The sequence below is a fragment of the Orbicella franksi genome, chromosome 3 (assembly GCF_964199315.1).
Source record: "Orbicella franksi chromosome 3, jaOrbFran1.1, whole genome shotgun sequence".
NCBI classification, from domain to species: Eukaryota; Metazoa; Cnidaria; class Anthozoa; order Scleractinia; family Merulinidae; genus Orbicella; species Orbicella franksi.
In genome coordinates this window covers 25,008,859-25,022,616 of record NC_138147.1, presented here as the reverse complement: position 1 = coordinate 25,022,616, position 13,758 = coordinate 25,008,859, and the positions used below count along the sequence as shown (strand labels likewise).

The 13,758-nt window shown below is 42.1% G+C and overlaps 2 protein-coding genes across 2 annotated transcripts; both read right to left on the bottom strand.

The window, feature by feature from the left end:
- Positions 1–163: 163 nt before the first annotated feature.
- On the bottom strand, positions 164–4,378 carry LOC145483136 (steroid 17-alpha-hydroxylase/17,20 lyase-like). Its single transcript, XM_081461731.1, has 3 exons — positions 3,989–4,378; positions 2,943–3,100; positions 164–1,339 (listed from the first exon to the last, which is right to left on the bottom strand). The coding sequence occupies exons 1-3, from the start codon at positions 4,198–4,200 to the stop codon at positions 177–179; spliced, it is 1,533 nt and encodes a 510-aa protein (XP_081317857.1). The 5' UTR covers positions 4,201–4,378; the 3' UTR covers positions 164–176.
- A 3,763-nt stretch (positions 4,379–8,141) lies between these two features.
- LOC145483134 (steroid 17-alpha-hydroxylase/17,20 lyase-like) lies at positions 8,142–12,780 on the bottom strand. Its single transcript, XM_081461730.1, has 3 exons — positions 12,342–12,780; positions 11,300–11,461; positions 8,142–9,767 (listed from the first exon to the last, which is right to left on the bottom strand). The coding sequence occupies exons 1-3, from the start codon at positions 12,551–12,553 to the stop codon at positions 8,618–8,620; spliced, it is 1,524 nt and encodes a 507-aa protein (XP_081317856.1). The 5' UTR covers positions 12,554–12,780; the 3' UTR covers positions 8,142–8,617.
- Between the last annotated feature and the right edge of the window lie 978 nt (positions 12,781–13,758).

Sequence of the window (13,758 nt, the reverse complement as noted above, 5' to 3'; positions counted from 1 at the left end):
AATCGTGTTCCAAGCAAAGGTTACAATGCAAGGCCAAGAATCGAGTCCAAATATTACTATGTGGACTCAAATCATACATCAGTTCTAACTACAACATACATCAATCCTAAAGAACATATATGAATTCTAAATACACATGTATAGTCATCTAGAAAACGCCAGGTTCGCACTGAACTTCATTGTCGCTTGATAGCACGTATCTTGTAAGAAGAAGGAAACTGGACGAAGGCGCCCTTTGCTTTAGGTGGGACTCCATCGTCACCAACAAAAGTAAACCTTTGAAGCATCCACGAGATAAACAAGAAGAGCTCAACTTTAGCCAGGGCTTCACCAGCGCAAACCCGACGCCCAGCTCCGAAAGGGTAGAAGTTGCCTTGGTTGGTGAGCAACTTGCCGTCTGCACCAATATGACGGTACGGGTTAAAAAGTGTCGGGTTTTCCCAGCACTGGGGATCTAGATGAATTGATTCCGTGTCAGCAAAGACGAACGTATTTTTTGGCACCCGGTATCCACACAGCGTGGTGTCTGTCAAAGTGACATGAGGCACTGCAAAGGGCAACACGTTTCCAACCCGTAGCGTTTCTATGATCGCTGCTTGGATGAGTGGCACATTTGGGCGATCGTTCAGAGATGGGTTCCGTCCACCAGTTACTTCATCTAACTGGCGCTGAATGTCCTCTTGGTACTTTGGATTGCCAATCAAGAAGGGGATGACCCATTTCAGCGTGGTGCTTGTGGTTTCGTAACCGGCCAGAAACATGTCTTCGATGGTGATGACAAAACAGTCTTCGGAGAGGAGGACGACCTTTTCCCTATCGCTTTCGCTTTCGGCTTCTTGCTTGGCCTGAAGGAGACCTGAAATAAAATCTTTTATGGGTTTTGCTGGATCAAAACTGTTTTCTCGCTCTTTAAAGACTTTGCGTAAGATATCGTGTATCTCAAACATCGGTTTCATACCGCGATCATAAGCCTTAATCGGCAGGTAATGTGCCCACGGGAAGAAATCTAAGATGGCTAACAATTGGAGATCATCAGCGTTTGATATGAACTCCACGTTGAGTTTCAAAAGCCTGTCCAAATCTGGATTCGTCGTATCTTCACCTTCACCAAAGGTAATCCCACAAATAACATTAGCAACAGCACGCATCAAACTATCTGCAGGATCGAAAGGTTTTCCATCTTGGTCTTCCATGAACTGCACCAGCTTTTCAGCTTGGACTGAAACCCGGCGTTCGATCAGAGGGATGTCAGAGAGGTACTGGCGCAAGGCTGCAGTGAAGAGTTTGCGCTGTAACTTCCATTCGGGACCATAGTTTCCTAAGATGATATCCTTACCCCCTGTTATTTAAAGAAAACGACATCTGTGAGTAACTGAGTCGTAACAGATATCATACGCTGTAGTTATTAGTTGCTGACATCTACCAGATGTCGACATCTACCAGATGTCAACAACTACCGGCGCCTTACAAGCGACTTATCCACGACGGAAACGAAACCGACAAACGGACTACCAACAGACCGACTTAATTTGACTAACAATAGACGGACCAAAAACTGATCGACCAATTTGACAATAGACGCATCGAAACCGACCAATGACTCATGACAAACTTTACACGAGTCTTTCAGCCAATACCATCATGGCTAGACTGACCAATCGTTTTGAACGGACCAAACTTGTAACATCATCGACTGACAAACACTATTCACTATTCAGTTGACCTCCGCTCTGGCCGTCGAAACGTCAGTCACTAACAAGAGTTCTTTTCAGAACTACCCTCACCCGGACGATCATACTATACGAACTATATAATTATTAACGACTAATTGCGTGTGTCAGTAGGGAACTTAAGGAAACCACGACGACGACGGCAACGTGAAAGTCACAAAACAAAAGGTTTAATGAGCAGAACAATAGCTGTGCACGTGCGTTATAACTCGTTGTACATTTCTTTGCCGTCCTTTGCAAAACAACAACGTGACATGACCAAGTTCTGAGTCGTCTACGAAACGTGGACGACGAAGGCTAATTTTTCGTATTTCCAGTTGGAATTGAACGCCGTCGTTGTATATTTAGCTTAAACACGTTTTTTGAGTCATTGGCGTACCCAACAGATCTAGACAATCGCGAATTTCGTTTGTAAAACATAAATTCATTTTTTTACTACTCGTCGTCCTCGGCGTCGTCGTCGTCGTTGCTTAAAGCTCCCTAGTGAAAAATAGTCGTCGTCTGCCACACTTCGTAAACATAGATAAGTGCAGCCAAAAGTAAAATGTCAGTGATTATTCTTGTGACTAAGTGTACGCCTATGCTTAGGTATGGGCCTTCAATGACTGATGCTTGTGATTATGGTGTTGGCGGTGCCTTTGTCGTCTGAGCTAGGTGCTCTGAAAGGAAACCTGATTATGATTGCATGAAGTTCTCCTCGCCTTGTGCTCAGGCCTATCCTTATAAAGACGTATGTGTTACTCCTTTCCATTTAGCTCTGACCAAAGGCTGATGTTCGAAAAGTCATCTTCGCAAACTCACTACGGAGGTTATTTTAACATTACTGTAAAAATGTTACTCCTTCTTCTTTCTTTGTTCATGCGTAAGTGTGTTTTTGTTTTGTTTGTTTTGTTTGTTTTGTTTTCAGTTCGTACTCATTTTTATGCCAATCCTCTTATTCACGCTTCTATGTTTACTTGCATCATGCTGCCGTCTGTGCCTATGCCTCATCCCGATCCTATGTTCCATTTTCTTTGGTAATACCTATGCCTATTCGTTTGTCTTTGCATCTACCTCTAGGTTAACGCCGATGTCTGTGTCTAGCTATGTCATGTTATATATTCATCTGATGTTGAGTCATACGTTGAAGTTATGTGCTACTGAGAAAAACGTGAAGTTAAGGCAAACTCTGTTCTCGGCTCAATTTATTAAAATACACCAGCCTTAACCCACCTAAGCTTTCGGTATAAAAAGCATACGTCTGTGGTCTCCCCGCGTAATCAGCAGATTTCTTTACTAACATCTCATTAACAGCCGCAGGAGTTGACGCCAGGACGAACTTGTAACTTCCAATTTTCATGGCGAAAACACGGCCGTAACTTTTCTTAAGACTGCAAATATACGGGAAAGAAACCACGCAATCAACAAGAAGGTATGAGATAGTGCGTTACTATTAAACTTAGAGTTTATAAATATACCAAATGGGTCACTGCTAAAACCCTTTCTCTAACCGAGGAATCCTGAGTATCTACCAATTCAAATAATTAAGAAAAAAGAAGGCCAAAGCTTCGTCCCATGAAGATTCTGAGTATTTCGTTGGGAATTTCATTTCCAAACGTGACATATAACAGTTCAACTATTCGATATGCCCGAGCACTTCTATTGACTTTCACTTTGTGACATTGCACTGAAGCCTGTTTCCCGAATAAATTATGCCCGCGCTAATTATTAAAACAACAGTGCCCTAAAAAATTTGCATCGAATAAACACAGGCAATGCCCTTCTCCCTTCCAGTCACTTGAACTGACATTTATTTACAACTAATCGATTTCATGGTAGTTAGTAGAACCAGCTGCAGGTTGCTTTTCATGAAAATCACTAATGATATAGGCTGAAATCTTCTAAATTAAGAAAGATTTGATCTCGACCACATTGAATACAACTCATCGAGCTGTGGCAATGCTCGAGAGCAGTTATCTTGCTGAAGCCGCTCTTCGGGTGTCTTCTTGTTTCTTCAGTACCTTTTTCGTTGTAGTTTTGGTGTAAGGGATTTTGTATTAACTGTTAAAGCACCCTCATTAATTAAGTACAAAGCCGGTACAAACAGCAATATGAGTGTATTCCAAATATCGGATAATGAATGATTGCCTTTCATCGCGTCAGTTTCACCAGACCGAATATGCCTTGTTTACTCCAATAATTAGCCCCGCACACGTGGAATTAAATGCTTCCGTGATCGAGTTAACCTAACCTAAACTTTTCTAGAGAGCTTTACTGACCTCCGGAAAGCGTCGCCGAGTTTCTCTACCTTGGAGTCGAGGGAAAACACATTCCCTAAAACGGGGAGAGTGGTTAAACGCGGACCAGGCGGCATGTTCCTGAACTCGTACATCACCATCAGGTAATGTAACATCAGTAACATAAGCAATAGGAGAAGAACATTTCCAACGGTTAGAGAAGCGAAAATCGTGTCAAACAACAACGGCGCCATGTTCAGAGAAGATCGAAACAAATATCATATCCAATCATGTATAAACGTTACTAAGCCCATTGTCACGACATTAAACCACTAATGTCATAAGGTGAGGGTCCCCAGTAGGGTTCTCAAATCCCGCTTTCCCACCCATTTTTCCCTGTTAACCCCGCCATCCCGCCCTTTCTTACTTGGGAATCCCGATCCCGCCCACTTTTCAATAACGTTTTTCCGTTAATTATTAATTTGTTAAATAATAATTAACGCAGAAACTTTACAAAAGTAAACATTACAGAAAAGATCATGAAAGGCCTATCTGTATGCAATGGGTAGCAGATAAGTAACCAGAAATGATTGTATTTTGTTCTTTTTCGACGTATTAGTGAAAGAGAGAAATTGTTCACTCCCATATATCTAGTCCTGGATTTTTGGAAGACAATCAGCTGAGTATTTGAAGATGTGTGTTAGTTCGTGCGTCTGACATTCGATCGGGTGCTAGCTCAATGGGTTCTGATCCTTTTCTTATGTATCGTGTTTTTTATTTAGACAGGAAGATTTTGGTCCGTATTATCTCCATCCATCGAGTTGTATAAACATGCACCGTCAAATTGTCGGAAAAGAAAAGGAAAAATGTTAATTGGGTATTTTAGCAGAACATTGGCCTGCTATTGAACCGAACAGCACGGCCCAATGTAGACACTCTCCCTAGCAGGAAGCTCGTTTCCCTGTCATATTCCGAAAAGAAATCGTGCAGAGAAATTCATCTTGTAAAATAAATTATTGCGTAAACAGTCGCCACAAAAAAACTCCCACTCCCGCCTGATGGTCTGTCCCTAAGCCCTTGTCGGGAGGAAGAGAGACCCTGGGAATGAGGCTGGTTTTGACATAGCAAGGCTCACGTGCCGTCCACGTGCGAAGAATTTGAAACCGGAAATACAAATAATATTTTGATTTTAATTCCTCTTTTCGCTCTTTGAGGAAAGCATACCCGTTGACACTAACTTTACGTACGATTCAAACAAAAGGTATTTTAAATAATATGCATCTATTTACACATAAACGTTTATTATTAACCTCTTCTGTTAACGAGACTAATTCGGAACGATCATAACAGTTACAGCATAAAGCAGAGGGCATGAAGGTCATGCCTGATCAGACCAGACACACCGGGAATACATCACAATAAAAGGGCCTACAAGATATAAAAAGTCAAATGCAGCCAAGGTTCAAAAAATAAACACACCTGACAGTTTCTTTTAAAGCTTTGAGCGTCCTAACTTTCCTTGAAACGTGTGCTCAGAACGTTTCTTTCCCAAGGAAGGCATTCCCGCTTGCACCCTTTCCATAATAAATGGCGACGCAATTTATAATGTCGCATACTTCATTTCCTGGTTCGTTCGGTAAATTACTGTCACCGTTATCCGGCGTGGCCATACTGCCCACAACAAACCACTTAGCGCTCGTAAAAAGGTCGAAAGACGTCAAAGACTAGAAAAACTAGAAAAGATCAGGACTGAGAACACTGAGGTCAAGAATACAGACGCAAATGTCGATCGGAAATGGACAAATGTCATTTATGTCAGAGGCCAACACGAAAGATCGCAATAGGACTCAAAGACCTCATACGGTCTGATACTAACGTAGGGTAAGCGATAATGGATACGTTTGACGGGACCTGACTGGGTACAGAGCCGTTGCTATTCATTACTTGAAACCTGACGCAGCTATATACGCACAAAAGGTTTATTTCCGCCAGCTTGCGGTTTTTGGGCTGGTCAATTTATGATGAAGTCACGTTGGAATTGAAATCCCATATCCCGCTCTGTTTCCCTTGACAATCTCGCATCCCAACCCTGTAAAAACACGAAATCCCGCTCCCACACGCAACTGAAATTCCCGCTTCCCGCCCCTGTTTTTGGCTTAAATTCCGAATATCACCGTGAAAAAAAGCCAAATCCCGCATCCCGCCAAACCTATTGGGAACCCTCATAAGGTCAATATTAAGGGACAGACCATGAGAAAAGTGATGGGGTGGGGAAAGAGACTTTTTCAGCTTGCAGGAAGGGTGTTATTTTTCTTTTACGTCCACCGCCTGTCCAGGATTTTTTTTCGGGGTCAAGTCCCCTGCACGGATTTTTTTTGTTTGTTTTTTTTTTTGGGTGGGGGGGGGGGGGGGGCGGATATTCTACTGTCGCAATCTTAGTCTTGAGACTCGCCACAATCTGATTGCCTGGAACAGACTTCAAACAAATATTTTTTAATCGTTCACACAGTCGTTTTACTTTACTGTCAAAATTATACTCCGGAGGAAGCATTGCCAAGTATCAGACACGCTATTGGCTATTGCCTGACTGATCCGGCTGCGTTTCATTTTTTGTTTGATGTGAAGGAAAATATCAATTTTATTTATTCATTCCCCTTGTAATAACATTCATTCTCTGCATGCGGCGAATCAGGATTTAAGCTAGGAATCTCTGAGTGGCAGTCCAGTAATAAATGTGGAGGCTAAGGGGCTATTCCGCTAGGGGGATCTGGGGGCATGCCCCCCCCCCCCCGAAAAATTTGCAATTTCAGGGAGTTTTGGCTTCATTGTTTTCCAGAGGTTTTGACTCGGGTTTTTGACAGGCCGCGATGAAAAATATTCGTTTGGCAGCTTTCAAACAAACTATATATATTGGTGAAACCTGGAGGCGATGGGAGCTTTTGAAGCAGATTTATGGCTATTTTACGCCTTCGGTAAATTCGTCGGGTTTTGCGATGGGTCGCGATGAAAAATATTTGCGAGATTTGCGAGCTTAAATTCCCACTTAGCGGACATTTGCTGGCGATTAAGAAAAGCAATCCTGGGTTTCGCCTTTGCGGTGGGTCGCGCTATGAAAAATATCAGCGAGAGTTTAAATTCCCACTCGGTCGGCGATGTAGGAAAGCGATGGTTAGCGCAACTACCGATCATGCTATTGGTGAAATATCCAAGCGATGGGAGCTTTTGACACGAATTTATGGTTAAAATAATATGTTCCTTCGGCCTGATATGATTTCAACTTCGCATACTTCCACACCAAACAAACACGAAGATCGCATGGTCCCGCGGGATACGGATTAATTTGCATATGTGACAACGAAGAAGAAGAAGAAGAAGAAGAAGAAGAAGAAGAAGAAGAAGAAGAAGAAGAAAGAAGAAGAAGCCAGCTCCACCGAAACTTTGACGCGGCCTGCCTCAGGCATACCTCGTAAATACATGGCTATGTCTCCGGTGAACCTACCCTTTCGCAAAAAAAACCAACAACAACCAGAAGCTGGCTATCCACTTCAAAGAGTCAAATTACTCGGAACTGTTGAGCTTAAAATTATTTAACTTTTACCTTCTGCGACCAGAGTTGGGTTGAATCCTGGGTATATAAGCATGTAGGGGGAAACGTTTATGTTTTTACTACGAGATACAGACGTCACTGCTTTTGTTGTGTAAATCAAGTTGTTTTAATGCTAACTAGAAGCACTCACATCCTCCTAATTAGCATTATAACAACTTGATTTACAAAATAAAAGCAGTGAGCCCAGTAGCAAAGCAAGGTCACCTCCACCCTCGCTTCCATTCAAAGGCCAGGTCACCGAACAGAAAACTGTAAACTGGCCTATTGTGAAAAGAAAAAAGAAAACACTTTGTACGCTGCAGAGTTAGGTTCTATCGAAAAACAAATTAAACGCAAAAGGAAGATTATGTTTTTTCTTTGTTATTGTTTGTGAATTTATTGAACAAAAACCAAATTAAAACCCGCGGAGACCCCAGGAAAGTCGTATGGCTTATTCTTTATCCCGGATGTCAGAATTCTAGCTAGATATACATCCTATGACAGCTATAGGTGTCTAGATAACGGCCTGACTCGTGAGCCAAAAACTTTGTGTTTCTGTTGTTCGAATTCAGTGGGTGCAGTTTCGCTATTTAAATTCTCAGCTTCTCTTGTTAAGATGTAGTTTTGTCCTGGATTCCTCTGTGATGAACCTGAGTATGCAGCCATCTGCGCGGATGAGGTTGAATTAGATTTTCATAGATGTTCATATTTCATTTGCTTTTCAACCTGACTTAATAATAATACGAAATGTGATATCTAAAATGCCGTTAGGAAGGGACTAAAATAAAATTCAAATTCGTTTCATTTCACTTTCTCAATGCCTGCTTTGGCTATATAAATCGTGTCCCAAGCAAAGGTTACATTGCAAGGCGAAGTATACCAATTTTATTTATTGGTCGTAAACTCTAACAAAAATCCACTGTCGGTGGTGCAAAGTAGCCTATAGTACGCAATATCGACAATATTACTATGTGGACTCAAATAATAGATGTTCTAACCACAACATACATGAATCCTAAAGAACATACATGAATCCTAAATACACATGTATAGTCATCTAGAAAACGCCAGGTTCGCACTGAACTTCATTGTCGCTTGATAGCACGTATCTTGTAAGAAGAAGGAAACTGGACGAAGGCGCCCTTTGCTTTAGGTGGGACTCCATCGTCACCGGCAAAAGTAAACCTTTGAAGCATCCACGAGATAAACAGGAAGAGCTCAACTTTAGCCAGGGCTTCACCAGCGCAAACCCGACGCCCAGCTCCGAAAGGGTAGAAGTTGCCTTGGTTGGTGAGCAACTTGCCGTCTGCACCAATATGACGGTACGGGTTAAAAACTGTCGGATTTTCCCAGCACCGAGGATCTAGATGAATTGATTCCGTGTCAGCAAAGACGAACGTATTTTTTGGCACCCGGTATCCACACAGGGCGGTGTCTGTCAAAGCGACATGAGGCACTACAAGGGGCACCACGTTTCCAACCCGTAGCGTTTCTATGATCGCTGTTTGGATGAGTGGCACATTGGGGCGATCGTTCCGTCCACCAGTTACTTCATTTAACTGGCGCTGAATGTCCTCTTGGTACTTTGGATTGCCAATTAAGAAGGGGATGACCCATTTCAGCGTGGTGCTTGTGGTTTCGTAACCGGCCAGAAACATGTCTTCGATGGTGATGACAAAACAGTCTTCGGAGAGGAGGACGACCTTTTCCCCATCGCTTTCGCTTTCGGCTTCTTGCTTGGCCTGAAGGAGACCTGAAATAAAATCTTTTATGGGTTTTGCTGGATCAAAACTGTTTTCTCGCTCTTTAAAGACTTTGCGTAAGATATCGTGTATCTCAAACATTGGTTTCATACCGCGATCATAAGCCTTAATCGGCAGGTAATGTGCCCACGGGAAGAAATCTAAGATGGCTAACAATTGGAGATCATCAGCGTTTGATATGAACTCCACGTTCAGTTTTAAAAGCCTGTCCAAATCTGGATTGGTTGTATCTTCACCTTCACCAAAGGTAATCCCACAAATAACATTAGCAACAGCACGCATCAAACTATCTGCAGGATCGAAATGTTTTTCATCTTGGTCTTCCATGAACTGCACCAGCTTTTCGGCTTGGACTGAAACCCGGCGTTCGATCAGAGGGATGTCAGAGAGGTACTGGCGCAAGGCTGCAGTGAAGAGTTTACGCTGTAACTTCCATTCGGGGCTATAGTTTCCTAAGATGATATCCTTACCCCTTGTTATTTAAAGAAAACGACTTCTGTGAGTAACTGAGTCGTAACAGATATCATAAGTTGTAGTTATTAGTTGCTGACATCTACCACATGTCAACAACTACCGGCGCCTTACAAACGACTTATCCACGACGGAAACGAAACCAACAAATGGACTACCAACAGACCGACTTAATTTGACTAACAATAGACGGACCAAAAACTGATCGACCAATTTGACAATAGACGCATCGAAACCGACCAATGACTCATGACAAACTTTACACGAGTCTTTCAGCCAATACCATCATGGCTAGACTGACCAATCACTTTGAACGGACCAAACTTGTAACATCATCGACTGACAAACACTATTCACTATTCAGTTGACTTCCGCTCTGGCCGTCCAAATGTCAGTCACTAACAAGAGTTCTTTTCAGAACTACCCTCACTTAAGGAAGGAACTTAAGGAAACCACGACGACGACGGCAACGTGAAAGTCACAAAACAAAAGGTTTAATGAGCAGAACAATAGCTGTGCACGTGCGTTATAACTCGTTGTACATTTCTTTGCCGTCCTTTGCAAAACAACAACGTGACATGACCAAGTTCTGAGTCGTCTACGAAACGTGGACGACGAAGGCTAATTTTTCGTATTTCCAGTTGGAATTGAACGCCGTCGTTGTATATTTAGCTTAAACACGTTTTTTGAGTCATTGGCGTACCCAACAGATCTAGACAATCGCGAATTTCGTTTGTAAAACATAAATTCATTTTTTTACTACTCGTCGTCCTCGGCGTCGTCGTCGTCGTTGCTTAAAGCTCCCTAGTGAAAAATAGTCGTCGTCTGCCACACTTCGTAAACATAGATAAGTGCAGCCAAAAGTAAAATGTCAGTGATTATTCTTGTGACTAAGTGTACGCCTATGCTTAGGTATGGGCCTTCAATGACTGATGCTTGTGATTATGGTGTTGGCGGTGCCTTTGTCGCTGAGCTAGGTGCTCTGAAAGGAAACGCCTGATTATGATTGCATGAAGTTCTCCTCGCCTTGTGCTCAGGCCTATTCTTATAAAGACGTATGTGTTACTCCTTTCCATTTTGCTCTGACCAAAGGCTGATGCTCGAAAAGTCATCTTCGCAAACTCACTACGGAGGTTATTTTAACATTACTGTAAAAATGTTACTCCTTCTTCTTTCTTTGTTCATGCGTAAGTGTGTTTTTGTTTTGTTTGTTTTGTTTGTTTTGTTTTCAGTTCGTACTCATTTTTATGCCAATCCTCTTATTCACGCTTCTATGCTTACTTGCATCATGCTGCCGTCTGTGCCTATGCCTCATCCCGATCCTATGTTCCATTTTCTTTGGTAATACCTATGCCTATTCGTTTGTCTTTGCATCTACCTCTAGGTTAACGCCGATGTCTGTGTCTAGCTATGTCATGTTATATATTCATCTGATGTTGAGTCATACGTTGAAGTTATGTGCTACTGAGAAAAGCGTGAAGTTAAGGCAAACTCTGTTCTCAGCTCAATTTATTAAAATACACCAGCCTTAACCCACCTAAGCTTCCGGTATAAAAAGCATACGTCTGTGGTCTCCCCGCGTAATCAGCAGATTTCTTTACTAACATCTCATTAACAGCCGCAGGAGTTGACGCCAGGACGAACTTGTAACTTCCAATTTTCATGGCGAAAACACGGCCGTAACTTTTCTTAAGACTGCAAATATACGGGAAAGAGACCACGCAATCAACAAGAAGGTATGAGATAGTGCGTTACTATTAAACTTAGAGTTTATAAATATACCAAATGGGTCACTGCTCAAACCCTTTCTGATCTCTAACCGAGGAATCCTGAGTATCTACCAATTCAAATAATTAAGAAAAAAGAAGGCCAAAGCTTCGTCCCATGAGGATTCTGAGTATTTCGTTGGGAATTTCATTTCCAAACGTGACATATAACAGTTCAACTATTCGATATGCCCGAGCACTTCTATTGACTTTCACTTTGTGACATTGCACTGAAGCCTGTTCCCGAATAAATTATGCCCGCGCTAATTATTAAAACAACAGTGCCCTAAAAAATTTGCATCGAATAAACACAGGCAATGCCCTTCTCCCTTCCAGTCACTTGAACTGACATTTATTTACAACTAATCGATTTCATGGTAGTTAGTAGAACCAGCTGCAGGTTGCTTTTCATGAAAATCACTAATGATATAGGCTGAAATCTTCTAAATTAAGAAAGATTTGATCTCGACCACATTGAATACAACTCATCGAGCTGTGGCAATGCTTGAGAGCGGTTATCTTGCTGAAGCCGCTCTGCGGGTGTCTTCTTGTTTCTTCAGTACCTTTTTCGTTGTAGTTTTGGTGTAAGGGATTTTGTATTAACTGTTAAAGCACCCTCATTAATTAAGTACAAAGCCGGTACAAACAGCAATATGAGTGTATTCCAAATATCGGATAATGAATGATTGCCTTTCATCGCGTCAGTTTCACCAGACCGAATATGCCTTGTTTACTCCAATAATTAGCCCCGCACACGTGGAATTAAATGCTTCCGTGATCGAGTTAACCTAACCTTTAGCTTTACTGACCTCCGGAAAGCGTCGCCGAGTTTCTCTACCTTGGAGTCGAGGGAAAACACATTCCCTAAAACGGGGAGAGTGGTTAAACGCGGACCAGGCGGCATGCCCCTGAACTCGTACAACACCATCAGGTAATGTAACATCAGTAACATAAGCAAGAGAAGAAGAACATTTCCAACGGTTAGGGAAGTGAAAATCGTGTCAAACAACAACGGCGCCATGTTCAGAGAAGATCGAAACAAATATCATATCCAATCATGTATAAACGTTACTAAGCCCATTGTCACGACATTAAACCACTAATGTCATAAGGTGAGGGTCCCTAATAGGGTTCTCAGATCCCGCTTTCCCACCCATTTTTCCCTGTTAACCCCGCCATCCCGCCCTTTCTTACTTGGGAATCCCGATCCCGCCCACTTTTCAATAACGTTTTTCCGTTAATTATTAATTTGTTAAATAATAATTAACGCAGAAACTTTACAAAAGTAAACATTACAGAAAAGATCATGAAAGGCCTATCTGTATGCAATGGGTAGCAGATAAGTAACCAGACGTATCAGTGAAAGAGAGAGATTGTTCACTCCCATATTCCTAGTCCTGGTTTTTTGGAAGACAATCAGCTGAGTATTTGAAGATGTGTGTTAGTTCGTGCGTCTGACATTCGATCGGGTGCTAGCTCAATGGGCCCTAATCCTTTTCTTGTGTATCGTGTTTTTTATTTAGACAGGAAGATTTGGTCCGTATTATCTCCATCCATCGAGTTGTATAAACATGCACCGTCAAATTGTCGGAAAAGAAAAGGAAAAATGTTAATTGGGTATTTTAGCAGAACATTGGCCTGTTATTGAACGGAACAGCACAGCCGAATGTAGACACTCTCCCTAGCAGGAAGCTCGTTTCCCTGTCATATTCCGAAAAGAAGTCGTGCAGAGAAATTCATCTTGTAAAATAAATTATTGCGTAAACAGTCGCCACAAAAAAACTCCCACTCCCGCCTGATGGTCTGTCCCTAAGCCCTTGTCGGGAGGAAGAGAGACCCTGGGAATGAGGCTGGTTTTGGTATAGCAAGGGCCACGTGCCGTCCACGTGCGAAGAATTTGAAACCGGAAATACAAATAATATTTTCATATTAATTCCTCTTTTCGCTCTTTAAGGAAAGCATACCCGTTGACACTAACTTTACGTACAATTCAAACAAAAGGTATTTTAAATAATATGCATCTATTTACACATAAACGTTTATTATTAACCTCTTCTGTTAACGAGACTAATTCGGAACGATCATAACAGTTACAGCATAAAGCAGAGGGCATGAAGGTCATGCCTGATCAGACCAGACACACCGGGAATACATCACAATAAAAGGGCCTACAAGATATAAAAAGTCAAATGCAGCCAAGGTTCAAAAAATAAACACACCTGACAG

What these genes read in the sequence shown, in the direction of transcription:
- LOC145483134 (XM_081461730.1), bottom strand. Translation starts at nt 12,553, where the DNA reads ATGGCGCCGTTGTTGTTTGACACGATTTTCACTTCCCTAACCGTTGGA. An exon ending in CTCGGCGACGCTTTCCGGAG is followed by an intron (nt 11,462 to 12,341) that starts GTCAGTAAAGCT and finishes GTATATTTGCAG; the next exon opens with TCTTAAGAAAAGTTACGGCC. An exon ending in TATACCGGAAGCTTAGGTGG is followed by an intron (nt 9,768 to 11,299) that starts GTTAAGGCTGGT and finishes TTAAATAACAAG; the next exon opens with GGGTAAGGATATCATCTTAG.
- LOC145483136 (XM_081461731.1), bottom strand. Translation starts at nt 4,200, where the DNA reads ATGGCGCCGTTGTTGTTTGACACGATTTTCGCTTCTCTAACCGTTGGA. An exon ending in CTCGGCGACGCTTTCCGGAG is followed by an intron (nt 3,101 to 3,988) that starts GTCAGTAAAGCT and finishes GTATATTTGCAG; the next exon opens with TCTTAAGAAAAGTTACGGCC. An exon ending in TTTTTATACCGAAAGCTTAG is followed by an intron (nt 1,340 to 2,942) that starts GTGGGTTAAGGC and finishes TTTAAATAACAG; the next exon opens with GGGGTAAGGATATCATCTTA.